A 15,270-nucleotide genomic window follows, 5' to 3' on the forward strand; every position below is an offset into this window, starting at 1 on the left:
AATACTGACTTTTCTTCAGTTTTACAGGAATGACTCATGCCTTCAAGTTTTTGGTTTGTTTTTTTGAAAGAAGTTTCCCAGACCCAGTTGCAAACAGTACGCCCCCGTACTTCTAGGGTGTACCAAACAAGACTTGATGTCATTTTCTTAGCATTGAATACATTCTTTTTTTAAATTGAACCTCACAAAGCCTTTATACAGCAGTATAAGAATGCCTTCTGCTTTAGCCTGGTGAGACTTTGACGAAGAGAAGGCCTGATGTTCATTGAATTAATAGCGGTATGCAAATATACGAGTGTGTCAAAGCGCATGTGGTTTGGTGGCTGGGGCTGTGGACTTAACTGGAAGGTTGCGGGTTCAAATCCAGGGTTGGAGGCTGCAGTTGTACCCTTGAGTGAAACACCTACAGTAGATTACTGATCCAATAAGTACCCCAGCAGAATAAACATGTATGAATTAAGTTGCATTAGATGAAAGTGACGGCCAAATAAGTTAGTCAGAACAATAATGCACTTCATAACTTTTCTTCTGCGAGTCAGAACTCATGCAAGGTGATGCAACCATCCTGAGAAGTAGCCCAGCCCCGGGCTGATGGAAGTGTAATTAGATTGCTACACATCCAGCTGCTGTGTTGAGCCTGTCTTGACATTAGCCTGCGCTCATGGTCCCACCTGCTCTCTGCCTCGAGTCTGTCATCGCTTCCTCTGTCGCTGTTCGCACAGTGTGTGGGCTTTCACAGCCCCGCGGGTAGGCCGGCGTGCGGTTTCTCGCGCTGTCTCAGCGCATGTGAGCGCCACTTCCTGTGTGAAGAACGTGCCTGTGAGGGATGTGATGACCCGTACATCCACCTCAGCCCGACACTGTGAAGCTACTGTGCTAAAGCTGTGGTTAGGGGTTTGTCACATGCACACCTCTGTGTCTTTTTCTGTTGCTGTTTATCATCAGCCCTGTTAGTGAGATCATTTCCTAGATGTGCGAGACAGGGCGGTGGGGTGCTGTTATTGGGGCCCTTGTGCTGTGTAGATTCCTTACCGATGCGATTCAGCCCAGGTGTCTCGGCCACTGGGTGAATGGAGGAGTACTGGAGGTCAGCAGTGTGGATCCTGTTGCTCTGTTTGCTTTGAAGCAGATTTCTCTCTCTCCTGCCTGCAGTGGTCTGGTCCGACTCGGATATCTGTCCAGCACACAGGGGAATTCCAGCCCCAGATCCCGACGTCTTTGCCACAACACACCGGCCACCCAAGTGGGAGGACAGGATCTGGGCATCTCTCGCCTCTCGCCACCTTCTGGTCTCACTGGACTCCTGCTTCCTGTCCTGAATTTGTTGTGATGTGGGAGTGAAGCGGGTGAACACACAGGCGGTTTCATTTCACTGCTTATTTTGGCCCGGCAGTGACAATCTCGGGGCCAGAGACCAGGAGAAGGTGGAGCCCTGCCGTTTTATTTTGAGGCCTGGTCATTTAAGTTGTGCTGTTTGTTGTGTGGTTGTGAGTGACCATGCTCATCAAAACGCAGTGAGCGGTGAAGGATAAAGAGGAGTAAAAACCTGTCCAGGAGCCTCCGGAGAAGCAGGAAGTCTCAGGAAAGCAGTATGTTCAGGATGTTGAGAAGCATGAGACAAGTCAGCACAGAGCACACAAACAGGCCGTCCTGCAGCGAGATCCCTTCAGTTCTTTGTCTTCGTAATTTTAGATTCGATTTTAGCAACCTGGTGGTTTCTAAGAGAAGACTCTCAGATGTAGGACAGGTATACGCTAGGAACTAACTCGCACAGCAAAACGTCATGATAATTCAGTTTGGCCATACCTTTATTTTGAAAATGAAGTCATATAATTGTTTTTAGTAAAGTGTGGTCTTGTGGCTTCAATTTGGGGAAAAAAAAGGTGATTAGAAATACAAGATATTGAAAACTAGAAACCTAGAAGACATCTGACTTTATTACATTACCCTATTAGTAAGTTGTCATTTAAGAATCAAAGACATAAAAAAGGACAGAGACGACTATGATTTGCAAAATCAATGCTGACATTAATTTCTTATTATTTATTAGAAGAGTGCTGTTGAAGTAAATACAGCCAGTAGCCTCTCTTTATCTGACTTCTTAAATGTGCATGCCGGTTATTAGGAAAAAGAACAGTCAAAACTGCTGAAATTGCTGGATGATTTACAACGAAATGATTTCATCATATTTCCTGTAAGGCACAGCCCTTATAACTGTTCAACTGAGTGAGGGAGCACATGCAACTGATCGAGCTGATAGAAATTAAAAGAGTGCAGTTAACTCAAGTATAATGAATTTAGCCACACCTGCTACTGTTCGTTTTAAAGGGACCCAGTTTCTCACACCGGTATTAAATCTTGGAGACGAAATAAATTGATGATATCGTAAAATTGTACAAATTCTGAATTGAGCACAAAACTGGACTTTGCGAATGTACTGGATAGTCACCATGTTCCCACGAATTGCGACGTGATGCGGCCCTTCCTGCTCACTAGTCACTGTAATCACTAGTGTAATGCGTTGTTCAAGCGAATAAGTACAGGTTGTGCAGCAGTTATTTCACCACAGAAATGTCCCAATGTCATCTGCATGCAGAGTTAACAAGTAGTTTTTGTCTACAAAACCCTCTCGAAGTCGAGAGCAATATTTCTGTTGGATTAGGAGAGATGTCTTCACAAGCCTGCTTGTTTACAGTGTAATAGGGCCTCATCACCGGAAGATTGTGTTGCTTTGTTCTGAAACGCAGAATATGGCACTGCGCACACCTGGAAAGGTCGCAGATTGGAGGTTTTACGCATTACTGTGCTGTGTACATTTTACTTTCATTGAAACGCACTCATCAATGCCTTTCTAACTCCGAAATACAAAAATAGCGCTGCAGTTGTCCTTTAATCTCTAAATTGTGTGTGCACCCTGTGTCTGGAGTCTGGGGACAGAGTCTGTGCAGCTGTGAACCCTGCCAGGATTAAGTGGTTGGCTTTTCACTTGTTTACTTGCTGATAATAAATATACAGTACAAGGTACTGCAAAGGAGCTCCATGAATACATGCAAGATCAAAGATCTTGTTTAAAGCACTCGAATTGCAGTCCTAAGGAGAAATTCTGTGTCCACTTTAGTACATTGGAATGCAAATTTCTGAAAGCACTGTGGGGTCCCATGGATTGGATTTAAAATCACTTCGCTTTAACACTTCTGGACAAAATGAAGCCGGATTTAGCTCCCATTGTCCAGCTTTTGTAGTACATATTTTTCTGCCCGTTAATATGTGCTGTTCCGAAGCACAGAAATGTCCAGTTGGTGTTGCCTTAGATCCGTGTCACTGTTTAATATGTGGCGCCAGCCTTCCCCCTGTAACTGCAAACAAACTGTAAATTCTGTAACTGCAAACAAACTGTAAATTCTGTAACTGCTGCGACTCCAGACTTCATAACAGTCTGCACACATTTCTGTGAGCCTTGCCTGGAGTTCAGAGGTGAGCAGTGGTCAGTTAGGTACTAATTACCACAGGATTTGTGTGCTGCGTGGAAAACGTCCTTTCAGTTATGTACTGAAGGTTTTCCAAGTAACAGCTTACAAGCGACTGTGGGCGGACACGTCACTACTTGAAGATGGCGCTGCTGCTGTCCCAGTAGTCTGCATTAATTTAATGGGTTCCTCGACCCCTTGTAAATCTGTGCTCCATGAGGCGCCAGCAAGACATGTTATTTTTATTGTGCTCTTGTCAAATTGTCAGTCGTCTGTGTTATGTAAGGGGTATAGTGATGGGTATGGAACTGTTAATGTTTTCAGGTCTCACTGAATTTTTCACCAGCTGCAAGTTGACCGTCACTACTTGATGCAGCGTTGTTTGTTGTTGTAGAAGTAATGTTGTTCTGAAGAAGTTCAGTTCTTTTGGTTTTGTTGTAAACTTCCACCAGCAGTGAACACTGCTGCCCCCGTGTGGATTCCCAGGGCACTGTTTCGCTGAGCGCCCTGCAATCCGTGTTTCTCAACCTGTTCACCTGAATTTAAAACCTCTACTACTCTACAACACAAATAATATATCTATAATCACACCTTAAGAATTCCTTGTGTGTTTTCTACTTTTCAGCTTGGAATAAACCTTTACGGTACACAATCCTATATATAAACAATATTTAATTTATTTGTGTTTTTCTCATGTGATTTTATCCAAAACTCCATGGCACAGCAGTTATTGTCTGAATTTCCACGTGTTGAGAAAACTGCTCTACCGTAAAGCCACTGACAGAGCACAGGGGTGTAAAAAATTGTCATGTTGGACTGTTGAACTGTAACATTATTTTGACTTTAGTTTCGTTTTCCAGGTTCAGGTCTTGATGTTCTTGAAATGTGCTCTGACTTGTGATTTTTGCTTTGTGATGGATTAACACTCTCACTTTTTTGTGCTTTTTTTTTGCTCACTTTTTTCCAGACACTCCAAGACTCCCCCTATCCTCACTGTCTGTGAGTTGCCGTAATCTTGAGACTGTACTGTACTGGAACTACAGCCACGCTGTGCGTAGACCTCTTTTCAGTGTGGAGATCTGGTCATACAAGTAAGTGTATTAGTCATTCATGGGTGGCAGGGAGTAAACTTCTATCAGATACCTCTTACTTTGTTGAAACACAAACTCTGGAAAATCTGGCTTTTTTTGCCATTGGATGCCCACAGATGGGGCCAGGCTTCAGGGGCACGTGTGATCTTCTGCCTCGCTCTGTCTCACCGGTGTTTCAGGCCCCAGACAGAACACCCTGAGGGTAGCATGACCCCAGCAGTGGCCAGTGCCACTGGGATTGCTACACAATATGCGTCCTGAGTTATCAGCCCTCCACGGGCACAAACTGTTTCACCCCGCGAGAGGGGGAGGCACAGATCCGTTGTGTAATGATCCTTCTCTCGGGATATTTTGGAAGAACTAACCTTCACCGACCCCTTTTTTATGTTGCATCTCATTATAGTTGTTTAAATTGTGTTTTCCAGCGATGGTGTACGGAGAGCAGTGGAGAAATGCACAAACGTGACTCGCCATCATTGCGACGTCTCCTCGTCCATCACGGACCTGAGCGACACCTATGCGCTCTGCGTGAAGGCGGCTGCAGGATCGGAAGAATCGAGCAATTGTTCCGAAACATTCACCTACAACACTCAAACGAACTTACAGAAACCATGCAAGTTGAACTTCATTCCGTTTTTTCATTGTTTCACGATGTGACAGAACATTGCGTTTTCGCTCTGGACGACTATCGCGATTCCCTCTCTTACATTCTCACCGGTTAGACTCATTGACGCTGAAGGCAATTTAAAAGCAAATTCCGCTTGCTGGTGATTTTGCACAGGGCTTCACAGCTCACCTGCTCACGTCTGCTCTGGGCTGTTACTGACTTGCTGGTGTCACTCACAATACAGTGAAGGAAAAACAAATAAGTGGTAGCTCTGAAATACAAAACCCAAAGGTCCATATGTAGCAAGAAAACGCCTCGATTTATGGAGTTGTAATATTATAAATATATCTCTCTTTTTCAGGAAAAGCAGCAGTTTAGTTGGGTAAAAGCTGGATACAGCACAGAATGTTCAGTCCTTCTTTTGTTCTGATGATAAGGTGATAAAATCACAGGAATATAAGAAGGAATACAAATGAGAGGAGGCCAGTTGTTCTGTCTTGCTCAGTTTGGTGGTCATTGATCACAGATTGATGCAAGATTGATCAAAGATCTCATCTCGTAATTTCTTGAAAGAAGCCAGGATATTGGCTTCAACAAAAAGGCTTGGTAGCTTGTTCCACACTCCCACCACTCTTTTGGTAAAGAAAGAAGTGTCCATGCATGCAGTGTCCACATGTGTCCTCGGGTTAATGTTTTATTGTTCATTATGAAGAGATTAGTTTGGCTTTCTCAGTGCCTTTTAGGGTTTTGAATACTTGTATCAGGTCTCCCAGTAGTGTTTTCTGTTCAGGACAAAGGAACAGAACCTTCAGCCTGGCAGTATACAATAGGTATCTGCCGAATGCAGTGTTTTCTCAATCTCTGAGCTAAGTTGTTTCCCAAAGCCAGTTCCAAAGTAACTTCAGATTGTCTGCTTTTCAGGTTTGTTGGACTTCCCAGCTGTGAACATTACAGCACAGGCAAAGGAAATAATTCTGAGGTTCCCTCATCCGAAGCAGGTTTTCAAAAGACTGAAACAAACCTTGAAACCGCCGAATTTGAAACAGTTTAACTATGAAGTCATTTACCAGGATGGAAACAACACGGAAGAGGTGAGGCACCAGGCTGTGCTGCAGGAGGTCACAGCTTGATGAAGATTGTTACACGGGTGCAAATTAAAGAGCCAAACCCCACAGCAGGGGCATTTTGTACTTTTATTTTTATTGAGCCCGATTTTCTTCACGCAGTAAAACAGATGAGCTAATGAGACGTACAGTAGTTTGGATCGCTCTGCGTTTCCAGTTTCCTAAGATGAGAAAACGATCAGCCCAGTAAATATTGCATGATTTGAGGACGTTATATGTGAAACAGGTGAATGGCTTGTGTTGAGCCCTGATTCCCACTCCTGAAACAGTTTAGTATTCTGTGTATGTTTTAGAAAAAGATCTGATGCCTAAAGGATTAAGTACATCCTAGATCTAGTGTGGTTGGGCACTCTGTATTGTTATTGAGGCTGGTAGTTAGAAATATTCTGGTTTTATAGCAAATACCATATTTTAAAAACCTACCAAAAATAAACATCAGCCGATTATAAATAAAAGTTACATACTATAGTTGCAAAGCACAGAGGCAGTGACTGAACTGTAGATAATTATCACCCCATATAGATGGCCTGTATTCATAAAACTACACAAACAAAAAAAACACATTAGCTAGTCATCTTGCAGACAGCTTCAAACTCACTACAGTACTGATTATAATGCAGCAGCAAATTAACACTTAGTGTATCCTTCAGATTTAATTTGCACTTTTTACTCTTCTTATTTTACAATTACAGGTATGTGCTTACAATCCTCTTTGCCAGAGAAATAAATGTTGTGGTCCTAACCATACCGTTTCCACTCTTAGTAGTCAGATACTATGAGGTGTTTTGATGCTTTTGTGATCATCAGGTGCCAGTTTTGTTATGCATGAAATGCACATTTTTAGTAGCACTAATTTTGATTTGATTGCCACTTTTCATAAGTTTGTAGGTACAGTATTATGAATTGCTGCTCCATTTTTTATTGATTAAGTGAAATAGACATGAAAACACACAAAGCCAGCACCCATGTCACCCTGCAACGTACAATAGGCAACCCACTGAAGCTCAGCAGATGTGAGCCTGGTCAGTACCTGGATGGGAGACCTCCTGGGAAAATCTAAGTTTGCTGCTGGAAGAGGTGTTAGTGGGGCCAGCAGGGGGCGCTCACCCTGCGGTTCATGTGGGTCCTAATACCCCAGTATCGTGACGGGGACACTATACTGTAAACAGGTGCCGTCTTTCGGATGAGACGTAAAACCGAGGTCCTGACTCTCTGTGGTCATTAAAAATCCCAGGGCGCTTCTCGAAAAGAGTAGGGGTGTAACCCTGGTGTCCTGGCCAAATTTCCCATTGGCCCTTATCAATCATGGCCTCCTAATAATCCCCCTCTTACTTTTAATTACTTTGTTCTCCTCCCCCCCCTCCCACTCCGACGGCAGGCGGAGTGACGCGCCGGTTGGAGTATTTCTCAGTCACATTTAATGGCAACGTCAGCTCAAAGATTTGGTTCAAAGCACCAAATGGAGACAAGCGGACCCTGCTGATGTGGGATTAACGCTAGGATGAGAGAGAGAGAGACATGAAAACACACAATTATAACAAACATTACACACAGGCAAAGGAAATCATTCTGAGGTTCCCATGTCTCCACGCTTAATCCCTGTTCTACATCACAACGATGAAACAGTCCAGGGTTGGTCTTACAATTTGTGAAAATTTGCCCGGTTAATAGAATTTCCTTCGTGAGTAGAGGGACATGAGGACTAGAGACAACTAAAATTAAATTTTTGTACTGCAAATCTTGCTCTGAGATATCCAATCTTAAGTGAGATACTTAGATTGAGTTTGTGTGACTCAGGGGGACTTAAGGTCACATTTAACCGGTAGTGAATTCTGCTATCATTTATAATGCACTTTAAATGGATATATAAAACAATTTAAGTCAAAATAATGTCAAAATTGCTTATTTAGCTGGAGGGGGACATTTTCTTCTGAATTCCAAAATTGATTAGTTTTATTTTTCCCCGCAGCATGTCCATAAATTTACCTGCAATCAAAAACATTGTGAAGCAAAATTTCCATTTATTGAAGAAAAAGGCCAGCATTGCATATCGGTTAAAGGCACATTGGATTATTTAATTTTCAACTCAGCCCAGAAGATCTGCACAGAGGAACAGCCAGAGAAGCCAATTTTCGGTAATTCAGCGTTCATAAAGTCCAAAATCCAACATTTTAAAATAAAACATTTTATAATGTTTTAAACAGTCATTTTTTAGAGTGAAATGTTGGTAAGGTGCCATTGTTATTTTAATAATAGCACTATATTGTCAAGTAAAATCAAGCTGCAAATGAGTTTTTGTGACGTATTGGTTTTGGCTATTGAGGAACTATATGAGGTTTCAGGCACAGGGTCAGGAAATCTTAAATCACAGAACAAAGCTCGAATCCTATTGGGTGTTATCTTTAATGTGCATCTTTATCTCAGGCTGTTCTTATTAACCTGTAAGGAGGTCTTTGCTTCTTGCTTGTAGAAATCACTCGATGATCAGGTTCTTGAAGTGAGCACGAAAGCAGACCTTGATGTGTGCATACAGGAGCACAGTACAGAATACAGTTCTGAATCTAGCTCAAATTAAATACAGCAGTTTCCCTTTTTTTTGATGGTGGTGACATCTTTTCTCCACCATCAGCAGACTGCTCGAGCCAAACTGCCCTACCACATTACCTGACTCATCACAACTTTGCAACACATTCTTCGATTTCTTTAGTTCTAAGATTGACAACATCCGGCATCACATTCTCTCCACTACGGATATCATTTCCATACCTCCTCCCTCCTCATCCAACTTCTCTGGTTCCCGTCTCTCCAGCTACTCTCTTCTTGACTCAGCATCCCTAAACAAACTAGTTACGCGCATTAAACCCACCACATCTATTTTAGATCCCATTCCCACCACTTTATTCCAGTCCTGTTTCTCTCTGTCCCAATGTCCTCAATATTATACATGAATCCTTGAGCACTGGCATTGTACCAACGGTCCTCAAAACTGCTGCCATTACCCCCATGCCAAAGAAGCCTAACATGGCTCTCGACAATCTTAACAACTTCCGCCCCATCTCCAACTTACCCTTTCTCTCTAAAATTCTAGAACGTGCTGTCACACTTCAGTTACATAACCACCTCATGACAAACAACCTTTTCGAACCCCTCCAATCTGGCTTCTGTCAACTTCACAGCACAGAAACCGCCCTGGTCAAAGTCACCAACGATCTCCTAATAGCTTCTGATTCTGGTTCTCTTTCCATACTCATCCTTCTTGATCTCAGTGCTGCCTTTGACGCTGTTGACCATAACATCTTACTTTCTCGTCTCGAGACTGTGTTTGGAGTTTCTGACGCTGCCCTCAAATGGTTTAAATCTTACCTCACTGATCGCTGTCACTTTGTCTCTCTCAATGGGTACAGGTCTGAAATTGGTCTTGGCAAGTCTGGTGTCCCCCAGGGCTCAATACTGGGCCTCTTGCTCTTCAGCATTTACATGTTCCCACTTGGTTAGCTTTTAAGATCACATGGCCTCAGCTTTCATTTTTACGCTGACGATACTCAAATATACATCCATACCAAACCTGACACTGATGTGGCTGTCTCTATTCTATCTAATTGCATCTCTGACATAAAAATTTGGATGACTCAAAACTTCCTTCATCTTAACTGTGACAAGACTGAAGTCATGCTTATTGGTACCCCCCATCAACTGCAATGACTACACAAACAAACTGACTACTGCAATGCTCTGCTCCCTGGGGTATCTAAATCTACTCTGAACAAACTGCAGTATGTCCAAAATTCAGCAGCCAGAATCCTGACCAGGTCTAGTGCAAGTGTTCACATTACTCCTATCCTGGAGTCCTTGCACTGGCTTCCGGTCAAATTCCGCGTAGACTTTAAAATCCTCATGCTCACCTATGAGGCTCTACGTGGCTTGGCACCTCAATACCTGTCTGAACTATTATCACCCTACTCCCCACCTCGCAACCTCCGCTCTTCAAATTCTGCCCTTCTTACTGTCCCCCAAGCCCGTCTACATTGCATGGGCGACAGGGCCTTCTCCTGCTATGCCCCCAAGCTTTCGAACTCTTTGCCCAAGGATATTAGAGAGTCACCTTCTCTAAACTCCTTCAAATCCAGACTCAAAACCTTCTTCTTCAGAAAAGCCTTTACTTAACTGGTTCCATTCTTCACCCCTCTGCTCTTCTTAGTACCACCTTCCACGGTCTCCTCTATTGTTATTGTTGTATTGCTGTAATTGTAATTGTGTCTTATTTTGTTTATTCTTCTTGTTTATTGTTGTAGTCTTCTTGTTTATTGTTATTGTCATCCTGTAAAGCGCTTTGAGAAGCCACCTTTAAAGGTGCTATATAAAATAAAGTTTATTATTATATTATTTTTATAAAGTGAGGGTCCCAGCAATTTAGTCATAAGAGGAAGCCAAAACAACAGCAGATATTCCAGCAGAAAAACATCCACAAGATATTTTCTTAGGTAGTTAAAATTGTTTGCATTATTTTCAAAACGGAATGTCTGTTAGCTGATAAAAGAGCTATTGCAGCTATCAGCCACTCGCCAAGGCTTAGGATAATGAGAAAAGGGCCTGTTGTTCTTTTCTCAGAGCACAAAATTCTTAACCTTTTGGATTTCTTCATGCTCTTTTTCAGATATAATTAAGATAACAGTCATCGTTATCAGTCTCACCGTGTCTGTTGTTGTATTATTGCTTGTGATTGGATGGTTCGTCTTCCAGTGTTTGACAAAGAGACGGGTCTCTTTACCAAAGTCTTTGGTAAGTATGAGTCTCCATTGATCTCTTCCTCTTTCTGCATATGAAATGGTGTGTTGCACATTCTTGGGAGAAGTCTTTACTCAGCTGTTGGAAACCAAGTATTAGATGGCCATGGTTACACTTTGATCACAAGGCTAATTGGTTCCTTGTGCAAGCACTTGGCATCCAGACCCAAAAAGCCCTTAAAGGAGTGAACGGAGTAAACTAGTTTTGCTTGGTGTAGACTGAAAAAAAACCTCTAAGGGAAATGCAACTCCTTAATCCACTTTTCCAATAACAAATGAATGCCTTGCACAGAAGAACTTGGAGTGGCAAATGTGCAGTCTCATTGGGGATATTGTGTGCATTGATTTCAAGGTATTGCATGCATCATGGGATGCATCTTTTTTTTTGTCTCTGAAATCTGTTTTGTCCTTGATTTTTTTGTACCTCTGGCTTATAAGCTACACATTATCAGGCTAGTAACTCGGTGATTTAGTTAATGTTAGTGTTAAACCTGAATTGTATTTTGTTTTCCTCTGCAAAAATATGACATGAGAGAATAGGCTGTGTTTTGAAACGGCATGAGCTTAATGTTGAGCTGTGCATATTGGGAACATTTACACATGCAAACAAAAATGCGTGTATTTATAAAGCCTGAAACCTGTAGGACAGTATAGTAAACACCAGGGGGCAGCAGTATGTCTCTTTAGGACTCTCGTGGCATTCACGTTGCAGTAGTGCCCTCTGTTGTATACTACTATCTTCCAAGCAAGGATGTTTTTTTTGGGGTTCTTTATGGTTCCATCTTTTACTTGGACCAACTCATCAGCTACTCAAGCACGCCTGAGGCACTGTAATGGCATACTCTGAATATGTGATTGTTTTATATTAAAATCCGCCTTCTTAAATCTTGTTTTAATAACAGGTCTCGCGCTTAAAGCCAGGATTTAGGCCGGCACCAACCTTAGGAAGAGGTGAGGAGCACATTTCGCAGGTGTGCTCTGTAGGAACGTCACCCTGCTCCACTCCTCTGATACAAGAAGACAAGACAAACAGCTTGACGGGAGACAGCTTGTTGGATGACTGTCTCAGGTTTAAAATTGGCCCGGAAAACTGCGGGGAGCTGAATGAGACCCTTGTTGTCGCCTTGCCAGAAGGAACTGACCACGGCTTGGGCACGGAGGAGGGTCAGTCGGTCAGTGCAGTTATGGATCAGCAGGACAGCGGGGGCTCAGCGGACCTCTTCACCACAGGCTTTAATTCCTCCGGGTACGACAGGCCTAAAGTCCTCACAGTGGAAATGGGCCCTGGGGATACAGCAGAGGGCTACAGCCACACGCAGCTGTGAGACAGCGGAGTTCACCCTGCGGTATAGAGATGCTAGTCCGTTCGAAGTGGTTTTGCCTCATGCAGCGAGTTGCTGTACGGAAGAGTCACCCTTATGTAACATTGCTTGCCTGATACTTACCCACATGGCTAAACTGCTGGCCTGTCTGGAGCCGGGCTGATAAAAGCATGCAGAATTCTGGCAAGATGAGAATTTATCTTACAAGGGAATGATTGAAAGATAAAAAAAGAAATTCAGCCTTAGCTGGAATTGGATTGGGGTTACCGTCTTCTTGGAATATGGAAGTCTCCATTTAGCATCCGCTCAGGAGAATCTTCCCAGAACCTGGAATTATTAGGTCCTCATCAAAGTGCTTCAAATTCCCACATGCTTCTACTATTAAAAAAAAACAAATGTGTGAGTGGGATACGAGGACAATCAGATCTTTGTTTTTGTTATGAGTGTGGCGCAGCTCTGAGTCTGTGCCTTCTGTATGTTATCAGTTGCACTGCCTTGGTTAAAGGCTCAGCTGGTCACAGCTGTATGAAGGCCAAAGGGAAGACACATGACAAACTAGAGCTCATTTTTCACATGTTGGGTTTAGAAAGTCCCAGTTAACTACTGATCATTGTGATTTTTAATCTGAACATGTCCACTCCCCAGCACTCATGATGGGGCAGTGTTAAAGGGCTACGATTTGGGTACAGGTATTTTTAGAAAGAGTCACGGACAGGTCCTGAGAAAGGACAATCAATACGGAAGAAATATACATTTAATGTGGTTTTTCCTACAGTACATCAATACAAAAGCTTTTAAATACCATATTAAACAATGTGATTAATTTGCTAGAATATAACTACTGATAAGATTGATCGTAGAATTTAAATTGACCGTGTGCTTACAGTACAGCTATGACAGTGATGCGATGTATATGGTGCCTGTACATGTCTGTGAGCTTTCCAGGTAGCTTTTCGTAGTACGGTTGTCTGGGACGTGCAGTAAGCTCGTAAACGTCTGTCCCAGGATGCACCTGCTCTACAGTCCAGACAGTAACCAGCTCGTTCTCACCCGTGGCCAGTCCCTGGCCTATCTGAGTGCCTTCTGTTCGTGCCGAGTTGCCTCAGTCGCAGCCTGCTTTCTCCTCGTAATCTGTGGGAACTTTCCACGCTGGTCAAAACATGCCTTCCACCCCTTTGACAACCCTGGATGGCTCTTGCTTCTCCCCTCCGGCAGCCGTGCTTGGAGCTTGCATCTTGATATGCTTGGCATGGCCATCAGTCCCCTCCTGCATGGGCGCCCACTCAGTCCAGTGCCCGGTTGTCACGCCTGAGCCCGGCTCAGCAGGAGAACGATCCTCGACTGTTCTGCAGGAGATTAAATCCTTTCATTTCCAAGTGGAATACTGTTATTTCATTTTTCAAGAATTCACCGACATCCATGAAAATCACAGAATCTGTGACCTTACGTTCCAAGATCGCAGTTCTAGAATGATGTGAAGATAATGCCATAATTATCCAGCATAAGCCTTGAGCAACTGCACGTGGGATTCCTGTAGTCTGCATTAATATGAAATCATTCATTGCAATTAATTGACAAATGTATCAGTTGAGCAAAAGAAAAGTTTACTTTTTTTTCCACTTTGTCTTTTGTCAGTGCAAATAACAGCCTGTTCTGTTCTGGTGATGGAAACAACTTCTTTTGTAACATGGCTTCTACGTGTAGGTTCTACAACCTGTATTGTTATTTCAAAACGAACCACTTTTAATGTTAAGTATAAATATAATAAACATGCAGAAAGAATCAATATTGACAACATGTCTTCAGTTTTTTTAGTCATATGTTTATATCACCAGTTAATGCTGCTGTAAGTGATTTTGTAAGGTTTCGTAATGCATAATTGCTAGTGTCTGTGTTAGCAGACTGGCGTTTGTAAATAAAACAAAATCAATAAAATTGCTAGTAAACTGTCATTTTATCTGGGATTAAATGAGGGGAAAAGGTTCACAGGATCATGCAAGAGGTATTCGGTACATAAGAGTAGTAATTTTACAGACAATAGTATAAAGGATTCATAGATACTGTAAGTCTTTAAGTAAACCATTCATGTACAGTGTACAGTAAATGAGATTTAATGTAGGAGAAATACAAAGGATAATCTGTACAATTCCAAAGAGGAATTTAGCTGAAACATCCCTGATATGATGAACTGTGCTACTGCAATGATAATGAACATAGATCCTCAGGTAGTCAGGACCTACAGTATGTTGGCACCCAACGGTCAGCACCTCCTGTAGTACAGTGTTACATCATACTAGGACACTGTGGTATTTTTCAATAAGCACGCTTTGATGAACTTCAACACTCTTTTGTAATGTTAAGAACAACTTCTCAAACGGCAGACTCACAATCTTACACTCACTTTGCTAGCAAGAAAAGGCGAACAACCAACAGATCTGGCAATAACAACAGTAATAACTCCTTAATGGCCTTGATGCCTCGCCTGACAACTGTGTCTCAGTATCATGAGCAACAGGAACAGGAGATGTAGGAGCAGGCTGAACACCCTGAGTTAGATTGCTCATATCGATGGCTGAATCTGCTCCCAGGTCTGGAGTACAGTAGTTGGTTCTGGTACCTGTTCTGCTGTTCCTTCCAGTTCCTTAGTTTCACTCTGGTCTGACACTGCTGCTTGATCTGGAATGGCCTCTTTTACTGGAACATGACGCAAACAGATGTGATCTTGATGTCGCATATCAGTTTCCCATTCATCAGTCGTACTGCAAAGGCAAGCGGACCCTCCTTTTTAATAATAACCCCTGGTCATTTCTTTAAGTGAGGTACAGTTGAACCATTTGAGACCAGTGTCAGAAGTTCCAAACACCCTCTCAAGACG

General features: G+C 42.7%; 1 protein-coding gene across 1 annotated transcript in view; it reads left to right on the plus strand.

Moving 5' to 3' along the window:
* Nucleotides 1-14,183, plus strand: part of gdf10b (growth differentiation factor 10b) — a 34,469-nt gene extending 20,286 nt beyond the window's left edge. The window contains 6 exon segments of the mRNA NM_001360880.1: nt 4,435-4,558; nt 4,984-5,171; nt 6,087-6,256; nt 8,259-8,424; nt 10,944-11,068; nt 11,976-14,183. Of these exon segments, the coding sequence (NP_001347809.1) occupies nt 4,435-4,558; nt 4,984-5,171; nt 6,087-6,256; nt 8,259-8,424; nt 10,944-11,068; nt 11,976-12,398 (1,196 nt within the window). The 3' untranslated portion in view covers nt 12,399-14,183.
* Nucleotides 14,184-15,270: the final 1,087 nt, after the last annotated feature.

Source organism: Lepisosteus oculatus, chromosome 17 (assembly GCF_040954835.1).
Source record: "Lepisosteus oculatus isolate fLepOcu1 chromosome 17, fLepOcu1.hap2, whole genome shotgun sequence".
NCBI lineage: Eukaryota > Metazoa > Chordata > Actinopteri > Semionotiformes > Lepisosteidae > Lepisosteus > Lepisosteus oculatus.